The 18,195-nt window shown below is 52.9% G+C and overlaps 1 protein-coding gene across 1 annotated transcript; it reads right to left on the bottom strand.

The window, feature by feature from the left end:
- Positions 1-939: 939 nt before the first annotated feature.
- Positions 940-17,828, bottom strand: EDARADD (EDAR associated via death domain). The gene is made up of 6 exons (XM_059677386.1): positions 17,659-17,828; positions 13,848-13,906; positions 12,376-12,415; positions 7,764-7,822; positions 5,737-5,782; positions 940-3,105 (listed from the first exon to the last, which is right to left on the bottom strand). Exons 1-6 carry the CDS (start codon positions 17,687-17,689, stop codon positions 2,711-2,713), a joined length of 630 nt encoding a protein of 209 aa, XP_059533369.1. The 5' UTR covers positions 17,690-17,828; the 3' UTR covers positions 940-2,710.
- Between the last annotated feature and the right edge of the window lie 367 nt (positions 17,829-18,195).

Raw genomic sequence — 18,195 nt, 5'->3', positions numbered from 1 at the left:
TGCCCAGAGGTGTCCGAAGGCGAAGAAGGAAAGTCTAGAGAGAGCACCGCCCATCGTGACAGATGCTGCTGGAAGGCCAGGAACAGAGGAGGAGCCCACGGCCCTGGCCAGGGGCTCAGGGGCTAGAGCATCGGCCGGTGGACCAGAGGGTCCCGGGTTCGATTCCGGCCAAAAGCACACGTAACTCTAAACATCAATGGGAAAAATATCCTCGGGTGAGGATTGAAAAGTAATAAAAATAGAAGTAACCAGCCGACTTAGAAGCCTGGAGGTCATCGGTGACCGGCCTACTGCGTTCAGAAATGAGAGAGGAAGCAGCAGTGGAAATGCTAATGACTAAATTGTTCACCAAGGTTTGCTATGGAGAGGCACGGAGTGTGGACTCAAAGGGAAGATTTTTTTAAATTTTATTTGGTCTTTATTTTTGTTTCTTTTAAAGACAGAAGATACCACGGCGGTGCCTTTTAGAGTTTTTCCAAGCAAGCCACAAGAAGGACTGCATTTACACTGTGACTTGTTACATACACACTTAAAATGATGGAAACTGAAATTTCGCAAAACAATCCTCTCGTTATATGTGAAGCATTCTACTTTTTTTTTTTCATAGAAAAAAAAATGCTGCTTATAACCCCCTAAGGAGTTTGCAAGTCCCACCAATGGTTTGTGACCTTACTTGGAAATCAGGGTCAGTGGAGTGTTAGAGCTGCCTCAGACCACCCGCGAGAGCCAGTGATGCACCTTGACGGCCAAATGGGGGCATTTACACCATGGAAATGGACCACTGCCACAACAGGGCTCCCTCCCCACCCCACCCCACCCCCAAGCCAGATGTTAAACATTTACCAGCACACTACTGACGGTGCCCATGTGAATGATCCTCTCCCACATCCAACACCAGCACCACACAAGTACACAAAACCACCCGTGTACTCAACCACCCGTGTACTCAACCACCCGTGTATCCTCAACCACCCGTGTACTCAACCACCCGTGTACCCTCAACCACCCGTGGACTCGATCTCTTTTTGGCCTTAGCCCTCCTGTGTTCGGACTCACCAGGCTTACCTCTTACGTTCTACAGGATCATGTCCCAAACCTAGTCTTCTCGGGTGTGAGAATCAAGCTTCTAGAACTGTGGTTTTGTCATAAAATAAAAGAATCTTGGAGATGGGAGAGATCTCCAGCGTGCAAATTAAATTAATTCATCCCAGTGGCTCATGCTGTCCTATTGTCCTCACCACAGGGCATACTTCCATTGATTTTCAGAGAGTGGAAGGGAGGAGGGGAGACAGAAACATCGATGTGAGAGAGACACATCGATTGGTTGCCTCCCCCACGCACCCCAGACCACGGCCGGGTCTAGCCTGCCACCGAGGTATGTGCCCTTGACCGGAATCAAACTCCAGACCCTTCGGTCCAGGCACGGACGCTCTATTCACAGAGCCAAACTGACCAGGGCAATCGATGGAAGGTGTTGCTTATCTTTGCACCCTTAGTGTCCAGGACACATTTCAGACACTCACTAGCCTTCTGACGGACCCACAGAAGCGGCGACGATGTTGGAAGCCACATAAAAGCACCCATTACAGATAGTGGTTGGCATCCACCTTTAATTTTGTAGCACCCATTAAAATCTAGGTAAAAATAATCTTTATTTCTAAGAAACATATAAACGCGCGTTGAAACAGGAGACCAAAAGGAAGGCGGCTGCACAAGTACACCCTTCAGACAGATCCACACAGAGTCTCACCAAAATCCAGTCGTTTCAAAGCATTGCCTGTGATGGCGGAAGACGCGTCACCCGGGAGGCCTCCCAGGAAGATGGTCACCGGGTGTCACAGACAACAGAAGAACACGGCTCGGCTTAGCGAGCCGTAGGAAGCCACCCCCTTCTCCATTTCCAACAGCAGTCCTGTCAGGCTGCCCCTCAGTGCAAACGTGGGGTTGATTTCTGGGAGGCATCTAGCCTGTCTTCATTTAGCAGTGAGTCCCTCTAGGGGGTCCCCCTAGTGGGACCACCAGGTGTGGCCCCCACTCATCCTGGAGCTCCTGCATACCCAGCAGGTGGCTTAGCATCTCCGCCTCGATGCCCTCCAAACACAAGGGGAGAGAGACCTGCCTCCCTGCGTTTACAGGGCGTGCACAGGGTTGGGGGGGCTGGAGGGAGCTCAAACCCCCACAGAGCAAAGAGAACGACCTCATCAATTCTTTGGGCCCGTGTCATTGTGTCGTTTCGGTGACAAGGGTAGAAAACCGAAGTGTGATCAACTATGAAAGGCAAGCCCACACATTGACTCTGCATCTGTCGGTGCAAAATGGAAGCAGCTGTTGGCCTGAGGCTGGGAGAGAAAAGGCCGGGGGCACACAGCGGGAATCTGACCCGAGAAATGAGTGAACGGCTCCAAAGTGAGCAACACAGCCCGGCCGGCGTGGCTCAGTGGTTGGGCGTCCACCTAGGAACCAGGAGGTCACGGTTCGATTCCCAGTCAGGGCACATGCCCGGGTGGCGGGCTCCATCCCCAGCGGGGGGCGTGCAGGAGGCAGCCGATCCGTGATCCTCTCTCATCATGGATGTTTTTCTCTCCCTCTCCCTTCCTCTCCGAAATCAATAAAAATATATTATTTAAAAAAAATAAAAAGGAACAGATTCACATTGCTCCCTGGTCTGGGGCCGTTTCAAGGTCCAAACTGGCCAAGGCGAGGAGGAGGCCTAGACGTTCCTGGGGTGGTCTCCGCGTGCCCTCTTGGGCCACTCCTCGTCCACCCACCTGCGCAGCACGCGCTCCACGTCGGCGCGGTGGTAGTGCCGGCAGAGCTCCAGGAGCTGGCCCACCGGCCGCTGGCTGTTGCGGAGCAGGAACTCCAGGGTGGGGCTCTGGGGCCGCTGCTCCAGGAAGTTCAGCTCGTCGTGGCGCATGCCCCACCTGCTGGCAAAATTCTTCCAGTTCTTGATGGTGGGGTGCCAGGGGTCCAGCTTGATCCTGATCACGTCCAGCAAGTCCTGGTCGTTGAGCAGGTCGCTGATGGTGGGGGCCCGGAGCGAGCAGGCGGAGCAGGTGCAGTCCTCCCGGCAGGACTCGGCCTTGCCGACGACCTTGCTTACGTCTGCGGGACAAACAGGACAGCGCAGGTCAGCCGGGGGCCGGGACACCTCGGGCCTCTAGGCCCTTCCTTCCTTTTTTTTTAGTTTTTTTTTTATTTTATTTTTATTATTTATTTATTTTAAATATATTTTATTGATTTTTTTTTACAGAGAGGAAGGGAGAGGGATAGAGAGTTAGAAACATCGATGGGCGAGAAACATCAATCAGCTGCCTCCTGCACACTCCCTACTGGGGATGTGCCTGCAACCAAGGTACATGACCTTGACCGGAATCGAACCTGGGACCCTTCAGTCCGCAGGCCGACGCTCTATCCACTGAGCCAAACCGGTGAGGGCTCCCTTTTTTTTTTTTAAGATATATTTTCATTGATTTCAGAGAGGAAGGGAGAGGGGGAGAGAGAAACTTCAGTGATGAAAGAGAATCATGGATCAGCTGCCTCCTGCACGCTCCCTACTGGGGATTGAACCCGCAACCCGGACATGTGCCCTGACCAGGAATTGAACCATGACCTCCTGGTTCCTAGGTCGATGCCCAACCACTGAGCCATGCCAGCCAGGCCCTTTTTTCTTTTCTATATTTGTATTGATTTCAGAGAGGAAGGGAGAGGGAGAGAATCATTGATTGGCTGCCTCCCGCACGCCCCCTCGTGGGGATGGAGCCCGCAACCCGGGCATGTTGTAGGCACCCAGTGGGGACGCTGCCCACCCTCTGGGCTGGGCTGGGCTCTGCTCAGCTCAGCCCTGGCTCGTCCACCCCCTGCACACCCCTCGGGATGTTGGCGCCACTTCAGAGGCAGCCCTGTGGGTGAAGAAAACACAGATAAAGACAAAGACATTATAAGGTGGCCATAAATTTTTTAAAAATAAGCTTTCTGGCATTATCAGCTACCGCTCGTTTTCAACCCTGTGCCTGGAGTGGATATTCCAGTTTTCGGGGCGTGTGTAAAGGCCTTTAAAGAATTGTGCAATCCTTCACCCCCTGGCAGGCTGTGCTTGGCACGAAAAGCTGCCAAGGCTGATGGGTAACGTGCAGAGGATCGGGGTTGGGATGCGGGCAAGCCGGGGCCGGTTTGCTCGCGGGCCCGCGGTCTGACCCGCTGGACCGGAGGCCTGCCCACGATGCTCTGCCCCCGGAGCTCTCATTCTGCAAGAAAGGGGAACGGGCTCTGTGGACCAGATCTTACTGCTTCCGGCACAGCAGCCTGTCCGTGGCCATCAAGAGCCCGACCTATATGAGTGTACACAGGACGCTACGGACAGTTCAGATGGAAAGGAAGGGCCTGGGCCTGTCCGGCGGGGCTCAGAGGTTGAGCGTCAACCTACGAACCAGGAGGTCACGGTTCGATTCCCGGTCAGGGCACATGCCCGGGTTGCAGGGTCGATCCCCAGTGTGGGACGTGCAGGAGGCAGCCGGCCCATGATTCTCTCGCATCATTGATGTGTCTCTCTCTCTTTCTCTCCCTTCCTCTCTGAAATCAAGAAAAATGTATTTTAAAAAAAAAATTAGAGAAGAGTTCAGGCATCAAGCAGGCTCCTCTGACAAGGTGTGTGTCGGTCATGAAAACCACCGTAAGAAGCAGGTCCCGTCCAGGGGTGGGCGGGTCATCCGCGGCCAGTCAGTGAACGGTTCACTGTGAGCTGGGACAGGATTCGGAATTCACAAAGGTTGATTAGCGGAGCCCAGAGAACGGCTCCCGGGGGGGTGCTGGCAGGGGATCAGAGGGAGACTTAATGGGGCTCCCTGCAGGGGAGGTGCCGTCCGATCTTGCACGCTGCGTTTTTCGAGCGCTACTCCCACGGGCTTGGTACCCCTGGGAGCTCTCAGATCCTTACCAAGAATGTCCCCCAGGGTCACGAGGCCTCAAGTTTGTTCAGACAATTAACCAGTAAGCATTTCAGAGCGGCACCTTTGCAAACAGCAAAATCTTGGGGGCCTGACATGAACTCTATGCCAGGTGACTCTGAATGATCAGATCCGGAGCCTGCTCCAGGAGAGTCGAACACGCCTGCAGTGACGTGGATTCGGGGTGTAAATTCACCTCTTTCTTTCTGTGTGGTTGCCAATGTGGTTGGAAATGAATGTCAAAGGCCAGGTGATGGCTTTGATAAGTCATTGGGGTGCACACACCCCCACACACACCCACACACACACACAAACAGTATTTGTCAGAGGTCACTAAATGGTAGCTGGAAAATGAACAATTATTTTTCACCGACTCGGAAACTGACCCAAGAGCTTTGGGTGGGCGTTTGAGCTCCACCAACAGGAAAGACCGGCTGACTTCATTTTCTCTCTAAAACACCCTTTTTTAGGAGTCAGCAGCGGGCTGGCGGCGGCGCCGGGCAGCCTGGCAGGTGATGGCGCTGGTGCCTGCTCTCAGTGACGTCACCTGCTGTCCCCTGAAGAGTCAACCTCGCCGAAGGGCCTCTGTTTCGCTTGGACCCAGGCCACATTTTTTACAACTGACAGCCTGCAACGTGGTTGAAGTCAATCTATCCATGAACAGGGACCTTAACTCACAAGAGTCCGTGCGGGGTGAAGGGGGGTCCTACACCCCTTACTCGATGCGCGTTCACGTCAGCTGACATTTCACATATTAGTGTGTGGGGGGGTTAGTCCTCAACACGTTTACCTGCGAGGGGGTCTCCGGGACTGTCTGCAAAGCCATTCTCTTCTCCCTGGAAACCAAAACACCACCGTCACACCCAGGTAGGAACGGAGATACCATCACATTTCCAACTGGGTGACATTTCAGAGCCCGGGGGCGGGTGGGATGGCTCTTCCGAATGGTATTTCTTTGGGGGGGCCGGGAACTCTGTCTCACTCCGCGAGGTGAACTCCCGGACGGTCGGCGGGGCCTTTTGTCTAATTGCTCCCTGGCTGGGGCCTCCGTGCCCTGAACTGTTTGGCCCACAAAGGACACTCAACATGTGTGTTAAATGAATTACTGTCCCTATTTTTTTTTAATATATGTTTATTGATTTCAGAGAGGAAGGGAGAGAGAGAGAGATAGAGAGAGAGAGAATCACGGATCGGCTGCCTCCTGCACGCCCCTCACTGGGGATGGAGCCCACAACCCGGGCCTGTGCCCTGACCGGGACTCGAACCGTGACCTCCTGGTTCATAGGTCGACGCTCAACCACTGAGCCACGCCGGCCGGGCAACCCCTCTGGCTCTTTTAATGTCTAAGGGCACCCACGCCCAGCAAATACCAGCTGGAAATAAACCAGGGGAGGTGGCCGGCCCTGGTGGCTGGGTACTGACTTTAAATTACTAAAAGTGAAGGGTTCTCTATGACATCTTGCCTGACATGTCAGACTTCCATGTCTGGCCCCCAAATGTTCTCCCTTGGCATCCCTCCAACAAGGCAGCCGCAAGCCAGTCTTCGGAGACGAGGGTTTACCCTTTAAGTTACGGAAATCGGGGAAAAGAGCGAATTCCAATATTCTAAAGAGCGTGTTTTCAGCTTGCTTTTACTTTCCGAGCCACAGGGTGGGGTTTTTTTTTGTTTGTTTGTTTCGTTTTGTTTTAAACGTTTCTCGCCTCGTGAGCTCCCTTTGTTCTGGCTGCCAAGTAGGTTTCAAAGAATCTCCCTGGCTCTCCGGCCGTTGGAACAAATCCTGAGCTGAGAGGCGCAGCAATAACCGCCCGAAGGAGCGGGCACAGCCCTCCTCTTTGCAGGAATAGAAGACGTTCCATTTTAAAACAGGGCTGACAAAAACACAAAAAACTCACATAGGTTCCCCCCCGTTTCATTTTAGTGGATACGTATGTCTTCATCTTTCAGGATAGCCTTGACTGCACACAGAGAGAATTATAACACAAATACTAGAGGGGGGAAAACAAACAAACACTGAGCAATGTGCTAAGGTCTATTCTGTGCCTAATCTTACATGGTTTTGGGGAAATCCCTCGAAGGCAAGTAAATACTGTGGCATTCTTGCATCTTGAAGGGAATCTAGCCCGTGTCACAAAGCAACGTTGCTCAACAAAGGAAGAGTTGTAAGAAAGGGAGAATGGATACAGTAGGTTCCCTAAAATAATTCACAGCCGGTCAGGGTCAGCGTCAATCAGGGGACCGTCACTCCCGGGGCAATGCTGAGGGGCAGACGGACACATAATGAGAGACTCCCAGTGGGTGACGGAAGACCCCCAGATCAGAGCGAAAGCAGCGTCACCAACAACTTTCAAGAGGGCTGGGTGATGGCTCGAACCGCGTGCTGTGTCACGAAGGCGGCTTGGCTAGCCAAGAGCAGCTCCATGAGTGACGTACTGCAGACTGATGTTCTATTAGGCACACTACACGGAACTCACATGTGGTCGGCGCGTGGACACGGAAAAGGTGGCGGGTTGATTCCCAGTCAGGGCACATGCCTGGGTTTCGGGTTCGATCCCTGGTCAGGGCGTATACGGGAGGCAACCGATCGATGTTTCTCTTTCACGTCAATGTTTCTCTCTCTCTCTCTCTCTTTCTCTCTTCCTTTTCTTGTCTCTAAGATAAATGCACAGCCCAGCTACCGTGACTCAGTGATTGAGCATCGACCTATGAACCAGGAAGGCAGGCATGCTTCTTTATTTGTCAAGCGCTAGAAGGGAATTCCTTAAAAATTCTAGTTATCCATACCAGAGAGTAAAAAATATAACTGGAATTCTCCTTACCTGATGGTGCACATCAGAATTTGCTGGGCCGTTCGAAGGGACTGGATCACACTCTTCAACTAGGAAAAAAAAAAGACACAGTTTAGCAGTAGAAAGCACAGTGGGGGGAAAGACCTGAGACTCAAAGACATTTTTCTCTGAAAATGTGGAGTCAGCCCGGCCAGTGTGGCTCAGTGGTTGAGCGTCCACCTGTGAACCAGATGGTCACGGTTTGATTCCCGGTCAGGGCACAGGCCTGGTTTGCAGGCTGGATCCCCAGTGTGGGGCTTGCAGGAGGCAGCCGATCCATGATTCTCATCATTGATGTTTCTCTCTCTCTCTCTCCCACTCCTCTCTGAAATCAATAAAAAAAATCTATTTTTAAAAAACCCAGCAGACATTAAATTGTTCTATTTATTGGATGCAAATGTTGGAGTAAGTGTTTAAACTTCTGGACCTGGTTCATTACATATGAGATGATGTGTGTCTTTGGAGATAAGAAACGATGTGGCTAATAATACGATTCCCCACGCATGAGAGCAGAAGGAAGACCTAGTGTTCGGTTTTCACAGCCGCCTCATTTGTCAGCTCATCACCATTTTAATTAAGGTTCTGCAAAACTCAAATTCTAGGAGAAACCCAATAGTACAATCACTGCAGTATCAGGTTGCCAAGCAACAATCTTGTTCTTTCAAAACAGGAAATCTCTTCACGGCCGATCAAAGATCTACAGAAAGATGGGACCCTGATGGTGCGTTCCCGGAGCCGCTGTGGCTCGTCTTTCTCTAAAACAGCCCCACTCTCTGCCGCTGGGCTGTGAGAGCTCTGGACAGTCCCCGACACTGATCTGCACAATTCTTTTTTTAAAAAATATATTAATTTCAGAGAGGAAGGGAGAGGGAGAGATAGAAACATCAATGATGAGAGAATATCATGGATCAGCCTCCTGCACGCCCCCTACTGGGATCGAGCCCGCAACCTGGGCATGTGCCCTGTCCAGGAATCGAACCCTGACCTCCTGGTTCACAGGTCGATGCTCAACCACTGAGCCACACCAGCCGGGCTGCACAATTCTTTTGCCAGATTCCCTCCATCCGTCCGTCTGATGCTTGCGTGTGCCAGGCACCATCCAGACTCGATCCATGAACTTCTCTCACACACACGCATCCTAGGAGGTGGATGCTAACATGTCCTCCCTGCCCTCCAGGGAAACTGAGGCCCCGAGGCCCGAAGTCACCGCTGAGTCCACTCAGGCTGGCGTGGCTGCGTTCCACTCTCCCTCCGACAGGCCTGGCCGGTGGGCACACCAAGTCCTACAGCTTCTCAGTCTGGCTCTCAAAGTGAGGTCTGGGCCCGGCCCCTTAGGTAAGTGTGAGCATGCAGGCTCCCCGGCCTGACCCCAGACCCGCCCGCCCGTCATGATTTCTGGGTAGCGGGGCCCAATCTGAATTTTAAATAAACTCCCCGGTTATGAATCAATAGCTAAGACTTGGCAACAGCCCGAGTACCCATCAGCAGGGGAGTGGATAAAAAAGCTGTGGGACATTTACACCACGGAATGCTACGTAGCTGTAAAAAAAAGAGGGATTTCTTGCCGAAACCGGTTTGGCTCAGTGGATAGAGCGTCGGCCTGCGGACTGAAAGGTCCCAGGTTCAATTCCGGTCAAGGGCATGTACCTGGGTTGCGGGCACATCCCCAGTAGGAGATGTGCAGGAGGCAGCTGATCGGTGTTTCTCTCTCATCGATGTTTCTGACTCTCTGTCTCTCTCCCTTCCTCTCTGTAAAAAATCAATAAAATATATTTTTTTAAAAAAAAGAGGGGTTTCTTACCCGTTGGGACAGCATGAAGGGACCCGGGAAATAGTCTGCTAAGTGACAGAAGCCAAAGCAAGAAAGACAAATATCACCTGATCTCACTTATTTGTGGCATCTGATGAACAAAATGAATTGACCCACAAAATAAGACCCCCAAGCAGGAATAGACTGACATGCCTCCACGTGGGGCTGGGGGACGAGGAGAGAGAAACCAAAGAACTTATCTGCTTATACGCACAGCCCATGGACACGGGCAATTGGTGAGGACCTGGGGGGTGGGTAGTGGCTGGGAGGAGGGGAGGATGGAGGGAAAATGGGAGATATCTATAATACTATCAACAGTAAAAAATAAAGAATAAAATGGCCCGGCCGGTGTGGCTCAGTGGTTGAGCGTCGACCTAGGAACCAGGAGGTCACGGTTTGATTCCCCGTCAGGGCACATGCCCGGTTTGGGGGCTCGATCCCCCAGTGGGGGACCTGCAGGAGGCAGCCGATCCATGGTTCTCTCTCATTGATGTTTCTATGTCTCTTTCCCTCTCCCTTCCTCTCGGAAATCAATAAAAATATATAAATAAAATAACATAAAATAAAATGAAAAATAAATTCCCCCGAGGACTCTTCATCGCACCCTAACGTCTTCGGATCTGATTATTCTCAGTCTTGGTGCCACCCAGGACTGCGCCCTGTCTGTGCCTGGCTGCCAGGCTGGCCCCTGCCCGTGAGCCAGAGAACCCCACACTGGGGGGGGTTCAAACCCTCAGTCACCCCTGGAAGGGGAGGGGGTGTGCCCACCAGAGCCTCCCTCAGAGCCAGGGCTGGGCTCACACCTGGTCCTCCCTCCACCCCTGCCATTCCCGGGATGCTCACAGCAGGCACACGGAATACAATGTGCGATTTCAGGGGCAGAGGGAAGAGTCTGGTGAGCTGGGACTGGAGGGGGGTTGGGGAGGAGATGTGACAGAGCCACAGGGGGCCCGGCAGGAGCTCCTGCCCCACCATCAGTGACCCCGGCTGCGGCTGCGGCTGCAGGCACTGCTGGGAACCCCACGTGTGCCGGGAAGCCCTCCCTTCCCCAGGAAGCGGGGGCAGGAGGGCGGCCCTGAAGTTGGTCAGATCTGATTGTGGCCCCCCCCGCCCCCCGCCTCTCTGGGGTGTCAGCCGAGCCCAGGTGCAGGCTTCCGTGTGTGACCACTGGCTGCTCGGCCTCGGGGAAGGGTGCAGCGCTGCAGGCCGCCCCACAGGGGAGCCTGGGACAAGCAGAGGCCTGGCCACCGCTGTGGTCTGCACCCCCCAAACATCTGCCCACAGGCGAGGAGAGAGCTGTTTTGTTTGGGGGCCTGACAAGCACCCCTCCGTTGGTAACCGAACCGGCTTTCCTGTGGTTTGGGTGGAAATCATTGTATACCCTCCCCTCCCCTCCCTCCCTCCCTCCCTCCCTCCCTCCCTCCCTCCCTCCCTCCCTCCCTCCCTCCCTCCAGGCGCAGCCGGGCCAGAGCCCTCCAGCCTCCTGCTGACCACAACTGATTGCGCGAGGCCACAGGGCCACACTGCTCTTGTCCAATGTCCCTGGAATGGGCTGTGGGCGCTGGGGGGAGGCCCCTCTCTCTCCAGCCCCGTCAGCAGCACCAGGGGGAAGCTAGGGGGGTGTCAGGGACCATCTCTCCCACCACGTGGGGAAAGCCTGCCAGGAACAGAAGACAGAGATGAGGAAGGGAGAGAGAGAGGCAGCCAGAGCCTCCGACCAATGCTAGGAGCTAGTGGCACCCCAAGCCCTTAAGCCAATCAATCTCTCCCCACTTTTTTAATGAACTCGAGTGAGATGTCTGTCACTTGCAACCCAGAGTCCCAGCCTCTTCATTTTGTACATGTTAAAAACACCGTAGGAACTTGACCTATAATGTTAGAGTGTATAGATTTTAATAAGAAAATTCAGGCCTGCCAAAACCGGTTTGGCTCAGTGGATAGAGCATCGGCCTGTGGACTGAGGGGTCCCAGGTTCGATTCCGGTCGAGGGCATGTGCCTGGGTTGCGGGCACATACCCAGTAGGGAGTGTACAGGAGGCAGCTGATCGATGTTTCTCTCTCATCGATGTTTCTAACTCTCTATCCCTCTCCCTTTCTCTCTGTAAAAAATCAATAAAATATATTTTTAAAAAAAGAAAAAGAAAAAAGAAAATTCAGGCCTGAGCCCAGCCACCCCCGAGAGGCGGGGAGGAGCGTTGGCCGAGCCCCTTTGCGGAATCAGTTGTGGTCAGCAGGAGGCTGACGGCTTTGGCCCCAGTTGAGCCTGGAGGGTGGGTGGGTGGGTTGGTGGGGAGGGTATATGGTGACTTCCACCCAAACCACAGGAAAGCAGGTTGGGTTACCAGAGGGGTGCTCGTCAGGCCCCTGAGTAGAAGCAGCTGTCGCTTCTCGCCCATAGGCAGATAGATGCTTGGGGGTGCAGACCACAGAGGGGGCCAGGGTTGAGCATTGACCCATGAACCAGGAGGTCACAGTTTGATTCCTGGTCAAGGGCACATGCCCGGGTTGGGGGCTCGATCCCCAGTGCGGGGCGTGCAGGAGGCAGCCGATCCATGATTCTCTCTCATCATGGATGTTTCTATCTCTCTCTTCCTCTCTCGCTAGAATCTTTAAAAACGTACTTTTAATAAAAACAACAACAAAGAAAATTCATAATCATCAAAGAAGCCATGAACTCAACGACTGGTATGTTTCTGGTTCACAATTTTAAATAATGAAAAATTACTTGGACGAGCGCTTCATTCAAGATAGTCAACAATCACAAGGTCAAGTAGCGGCAGTAACTGCACCTACCTTTAGGGAGCCCCGTGTCTTGAATGGGATATTTGTCTGACTGCAGAAACCAACACAAGAGAGTTATTTTTAAACATCACAGTCACTTCTGTACACAATCACAGTGAAAAGAAAGCTTTGTCCTTGCGAAAGTCAGGATTTTAATTTAAAACCTTGCACGTGTTCAGCCTTGGACTTCTCATTAGGGCTGACCCATAGCCTGGTTGTGATAGACAGATAGATAGATAGATAGATAGATAGATAGATAGATAGATAGATAGATGATAGATAGATATAGATATAGATATAGATATAGATATAGATATAGATAGATATATGTATGTGTATATATATATATATATTATTGATTTCAGAGAGGAAGGGAGAGAGAGAGAGAGAGAGAGAGAGAGAAAGAATCATCAATGATGAGAGAATCATGGATCGGCTGCCTCCTGCACGCCCCACACTGGGGATGGAGCTCGCAACCCGTCATGTGCCCTGACTGGGAATCGAACCGTGTCCTCCTGGTTAACAGGTCGACGCTGACACTGAGCCACGCCGGCCGGGCTGTATTCTTGACTTAGAGAAACCAAAGCGAGGTTGACGAGAAGCTAGTGTTGGGACATGAGACAGAATCAGCCTTCCTAGTTCCCTCAGCTCAGACCATGACACACACTCCCTCTCCTGTCTGTAGTGCCATTCTCCCTCCGTATTTCCTGCAATTTAAAAAGAGGAGCCTTTAGCCTGAGCCGGTGTGGCTCAGTGGAGAGCGTCAGCCTACGGACAGAAGGGACCGGTTCCATCCTGGTCAGGGCACAGGCTCGGGTTGCAGGCTTGATCCCCAGTAGGGGACGTGCAGGAGGCAGCCGATCCACGATTCTCTATTATCAGTGATGTTTCTCTCTCTCTCCCTTCCTCTCTGAAATCAATAAACATATATTAAAAAAAAATAAAATAAAGTAAGTCACCTCATAAAGTATTTTTTTTAAAAAAAGAAGCTATCAAGGGAAAACCTCATCTTGGGGTTTCTAATCTTCATGTAAATGCCGAGTAATCAGAAAAGTAAAGAGGGGACGCCCTGGCCAGTTTGCTTAGTGGGTGTAGCATTGGGCTGGGGACCGAAGGGTCCCAGGTTCGATTCTGGTCAAGAGCACCTGCCCGGGTTGTGGGCTCGATCCCCAGTAGGGGGCGTGCAGGAGGCGGCCGATCCATGTGATTCTCTCTCATCGATGATGTTTCTCTCTCTCTCTCTCTCCCTCCCTCTGTCTTCCTCTCTGAAATCAATAAAAAATATATATATATTTTTTAAAAATGTAAAGAGGGGACTCTCTCACCCTCCCCACATGGGAGTCTATGCTGTGAAATTTTCCCCCCTCCCCGTGTGGGAATCTGTACTTGTTCTTCAATAAATTCCCACCTTTTCTAAAAAAAGACGTAGCGATGGGGAAAGGGGAGGCGAGAGTCAGCGCCGCCGTGGGAAACGGGTGACCTACCACGTGGAAGGACAGAGTGCTGGGGTCCGTGTCTTCCACGGGCTCCTCGGCCATGTGACCTGCAGGAAAACACAAGCAGGGAGAACGTTCGTCAGTGGAAACGCACACGTGTCCTCCGATAACTGTCTTCACTCGGCCACACACGCTGCCGTGGTCGCGCCGAGAAAAACTTAAACTTCCAGTCGTCAGCGGAGACAAAATAAGAAGGGATGGCTTCAGGCTGCACCAGAAAGAGGTGAAGACAGACTTTATCTTTTTAAATATTTTGGAACAAGTTATTGCTACGTATCTACAAATACTCAGAGTTATGAATAACCAGAAACCACGGCTCTCCTGCTGGATCCGACTAGAACCTGCAGCAGGAGTTACTGAATTCGGCTCCTGCTTCCTCCCGTTTACTGCTCCTCTGCGATCCGTTTTTATCACTTTAAAATATTAAGCATCTTGCCCTGACCGGTGTGGCTCAGTGGATGGAGCGTCGGCCTGCGGACTGAAGGGTCCCAGGTTCGATTCCGGTCAAGAGCATATACCTTGGTTGCGGGCACATCCCCAGTAGGGGGTGTGCAGGAGGCAGCTGATGGATGTTTCTCTCCCATCGATGTTTCTAACTATCCCTCTCCCTTCCTCTCTGTAAAAAAAAACAATAAAATATATATTTTAAAATATTAAGCATCTGAATGTGGTTCGTGTGAATTACTAAAGTCATACATCCTCACCGGGCCATAGCCGTTTGGCTCAGTGGGCGGAGCGCTGGCCCAAGGACTGAAGGGCCCCAAGTTCAATTCCGGTCAAGGGCACAGTACCTCGGGTGCAGGCTGGATCTCCAGCCCGATTGGGGTACCGATGTGTCTCTCTCACATCGATGTTTCTCTCTCTGTGTCTCTCCCCCTCCCTTCCACTCCCTCTAAAAGTCAACGGAAAAATACCCTCAGGTGAAGTTTAACAAAAGTACCTCACAGAGTCTTTTTATCTATTTTTTAATCCTCACCCGAGGATATGTTCTTTTATTAATTTTATTTTTTTAATTAATTTATTTTTTAAATTATACCTTCATTGATTTCAGAGAGGAAGGGAGAGGGAGAGAGATAGAAACATCCACGATGAGAGAGAATCCTGGATTGGCTGCCTCCTGCACGCCCCACACTGGGGTTGGAGCCTGCAACTCGGGCCTGTGCCCTGACCATGAATCCAACTGTGACCTCCTGGTTCATAGGTCGACGCTCAGCCACCAAGCCACGCCAGCTGGGCCCAGCATCAACCCAAAATCCACACTCTCATCATCATCCTCTCTAAGACCCAAATCTCCTCATCTGTGGACGCAGGATCCCCAGGAGCCTGGGCGGGCACCCAACTCCCTCTCCACGAGGAATGATCACGCATCGCCCATCACAGACGCCGGCGAGCTACCCAGCAGCCACCACCCTGTCCCATTCGGACATCGGCCTCCATTAGTCACATTAGATCAAGGTCAACAGTTCCTAGACAGTGTCTTCAAGGACGTTGAAGGATCTGCTCGAAGACCATCACAGAATCGAGATTTCTCTGCGGCGGCCGCATCCCACCGCTGACGCACTGAGGCTAAATGTGTATACATTGCGTGGTGCCGCTGACCCGGAGGGAGAGGCACCCCCAGAATTTACATTTATTCCCATTCAGTGGGTCCCTATCAAGATCTTAAAAATGAAAGAAGGTTAAAAAATTCCCCTCAGAATTAAAAAAGTCCCACTGGCCGGTGTGGCTCTGTGGTTGAAGGTCGACCGATGAAACAGAAGGTCACAGTTCAATTCCCAGTCCAGGGCACATGCCCGGGTTTCAGGCTCCATCCCCAGTCGGGGGCGTGCAGGAGGCAGCTGATCCATGATTCTCTCTCATCATTGATGTTTCTCTCTCCCTCTCCCTCTCCCTTCCTCTCTGAAATCAATAAAAATACATTATTTTTTTAAAAAGTCCCGAGACCAGTGTTAAGTCAAGTCTGGCCTTAGCTCTCCTGCACCTTGTCAATGAGTTTCTCAGAGGGGAGGTGGGCGTGGGGGTGGGGGTGGAAGTAGGGGTGGGGATGGGGAGTGGGCGGGTTTCCGACTTTAGGTCCCTTCTGTTTTCCCACACAATGGCTGTCCAAACAGTGGGTTTCTTTTCCACCTCCCATCGATAAAATGGCTACTTGAAGAAGAATTTAGAGCTTTCTTCAAAATGTCCAGGAAACTCCCCAAACCCAGCGAATCAGCAGGCCCATGTCACCTCACCCAGCTCCAGAAACTCTCCTCCTAACTGCTCCAGCCCCAACTTCTTAAAATATATTCTTGTTACCGATTTCAGAGAGAGGGGGAGAGAGAGAAAAACATCAGTGATGAGAGAGAATCACGGATCGGCTGCCTCCTGCACACCCCCTACCGGGGATGGAGCCCACAACCCAGGCAAGGGCATCGAACCGCGACCTCCTGGTTCATAGGTCAACACTCAACCACTGCGCCACGCCGGCCAGGCCCACACCCCAAATGACGGATGGAACATTCAAGCTCTGCCCGGCCTAAGCCCAAGAAACAGAATAGAAAATGCCTACCTGCCCAGTTACAGGCAGGTCTGTACCGGGGTATCTGGTCTCCCCCCAGCCTCTTCAACCTCCACAAAACTAGAACAGCCTTCACGCCTCATTCATTCATTCATTCATTCATTCATTCATTCATTCATGTGTTTAACAAACATTCCCTGCAGACTGGGCCCACCTTAGGTGAGTGTGAGGGCAGAGAACTCCTGAGAGGTGAGGCCTGAGGAGGATTTTAAAATCGAAGTGAGATTGGAGAACCATCCAGATTCTGGCCTTACTAGTAGGCACACACTTTTTAATCCTCACCACAGGATATATTTTTCCCCCATTGAGTTTTAGAGAGAGTGGAAGAGAGAGGGAGGAAAGTGAGAGACGACACATCAATTGGTTACCTCCTGCACATACCCTTGACCAGAATCGAACCCGGGACCCTTCAGTCCGCAAGCCAATGCTCTATCCACTGAGCCAAACCGGCCAGGGCTAAACACAGTATTTTAAAGCCTTTTGTGGAAACGGAAGACTAAGATCGTTTTCTGTTCTTTTTTTTTTTTTTAATATATTTTATTGATTTTTTATAGAGAGGAAGGGAGAGAGATAGAGAGTCAGAAACATCGATGAGAGAGAAACATCGATCAGCCGCCTCCTGCACATCCCCCACCAGGGATGTGCCCGCAACCCAGGCACATGCCCTTGACCGGAATCGAACCTGGGACCCTTCAGTCCACAGGCCAACGCTCTATCCACTGAGCCAAACCGGTTTTGGCAGACACAGTATTTTAAAGCAAGGACAGGACTAGAGGCCCACCTAATCAGAGGCCGCCCCCACCCCCCGAGGTGGGGTCCCCCCAGGGGGATCAGGCTCTGGGTTTGGAGATGCTGATGTATGTGCAATAGCTCGAGGGCCCATATTTAGAACAAACCCATTCAGCACAGGTGAAGTGAGAAGGGGAGAAGCGAGGAGGCCTGAGCGAGGGAGGAAGGGAGAGGCCGAGGCGCAGGGGAATCCACCTTCTCCACCAGAGGTGGGAGGACTTGTCCCAACCTGGCGCAGGAGCGCAAACAAAAGCGCTGGGGAGGTGGGGGGCGGAGGGGGCGGAAGGCGCGTCCGGGGCACGCGTGAGAGATGGGGGCAGGGGAGAGGACAGAGGACCTTGTGCCCAGGTCCCCGGTCGGCCCCCCGAGGACCCGGACCGGGCGCCCCTGGGGGGTCCCGCGACACTCGGGCCCCCACCCCCCAGGTGAGCGCGCGGCGCGGCACCGCTTTACCTGCGCGCAGAGGGTCCTCCGGCGAAGCCATGGGGCGGGCGGGTGGGGAGACGGCGCCCGAGCGGGGCCCGCAGCCTCCGGACCGGAGGGAGCGCACGGCGGGGACGGGGAGCCTGCGGTGGGGACGCGCGGAGCACACGCTGGCCTGCGCCCCTCCTCCAGCCCGGCTCCCGCTCCTCCTCCTCCTCCTCGCCCTCTCCTCCTCTCCTCCTCCCGGCTCCTCCTCGCGCTCACTTCCTGCTCCGGCAACTAGGGGAGCCCCTGAGCCCCGGGTCCTGGGTCCCTCCTGCAGCACCGGGCTGGCGGGGCGCGGGAACGGTCTGGGTGCCGGTGCGCCCCAGCCCCGCCATCCCTCCTGCCCGCGCGCGCCCAGGTGCGCCCAGGTCCGGAGCAGCGGAGCCATCACCCTTAAAACCCGCACAGGCCCCGCCGGCCTGGCTCAGTGGTTGCGCGTAAATAAACCTGGAGGTCACGGTTCTAATCCCGGATGAGGGCACACGCCCGGTTTCAGCTGGATCCCTCGTAGGGGGCGTGCAG

The sequence above is a fragment of the Myotis daubentonii genome, chromosome 20 (genome assembly GCF_963259705.1).
Source record: "Myotis daubentonii chromosome 20, mMyoDau2.1, whole genome shotgun sequence".
Classification (NCBI taxonomy): domain Eukaryota; kingdom Metazoa; phylum Chordata; class Mammalia; order Chiroptera; family Vespertilionidae; genus Myotis; species Myotis daubentonii.
Note: the sequence above shows the minus strand (reverse complement) of the source record. Positions and strands in the feature narration are given on the sequence as shown.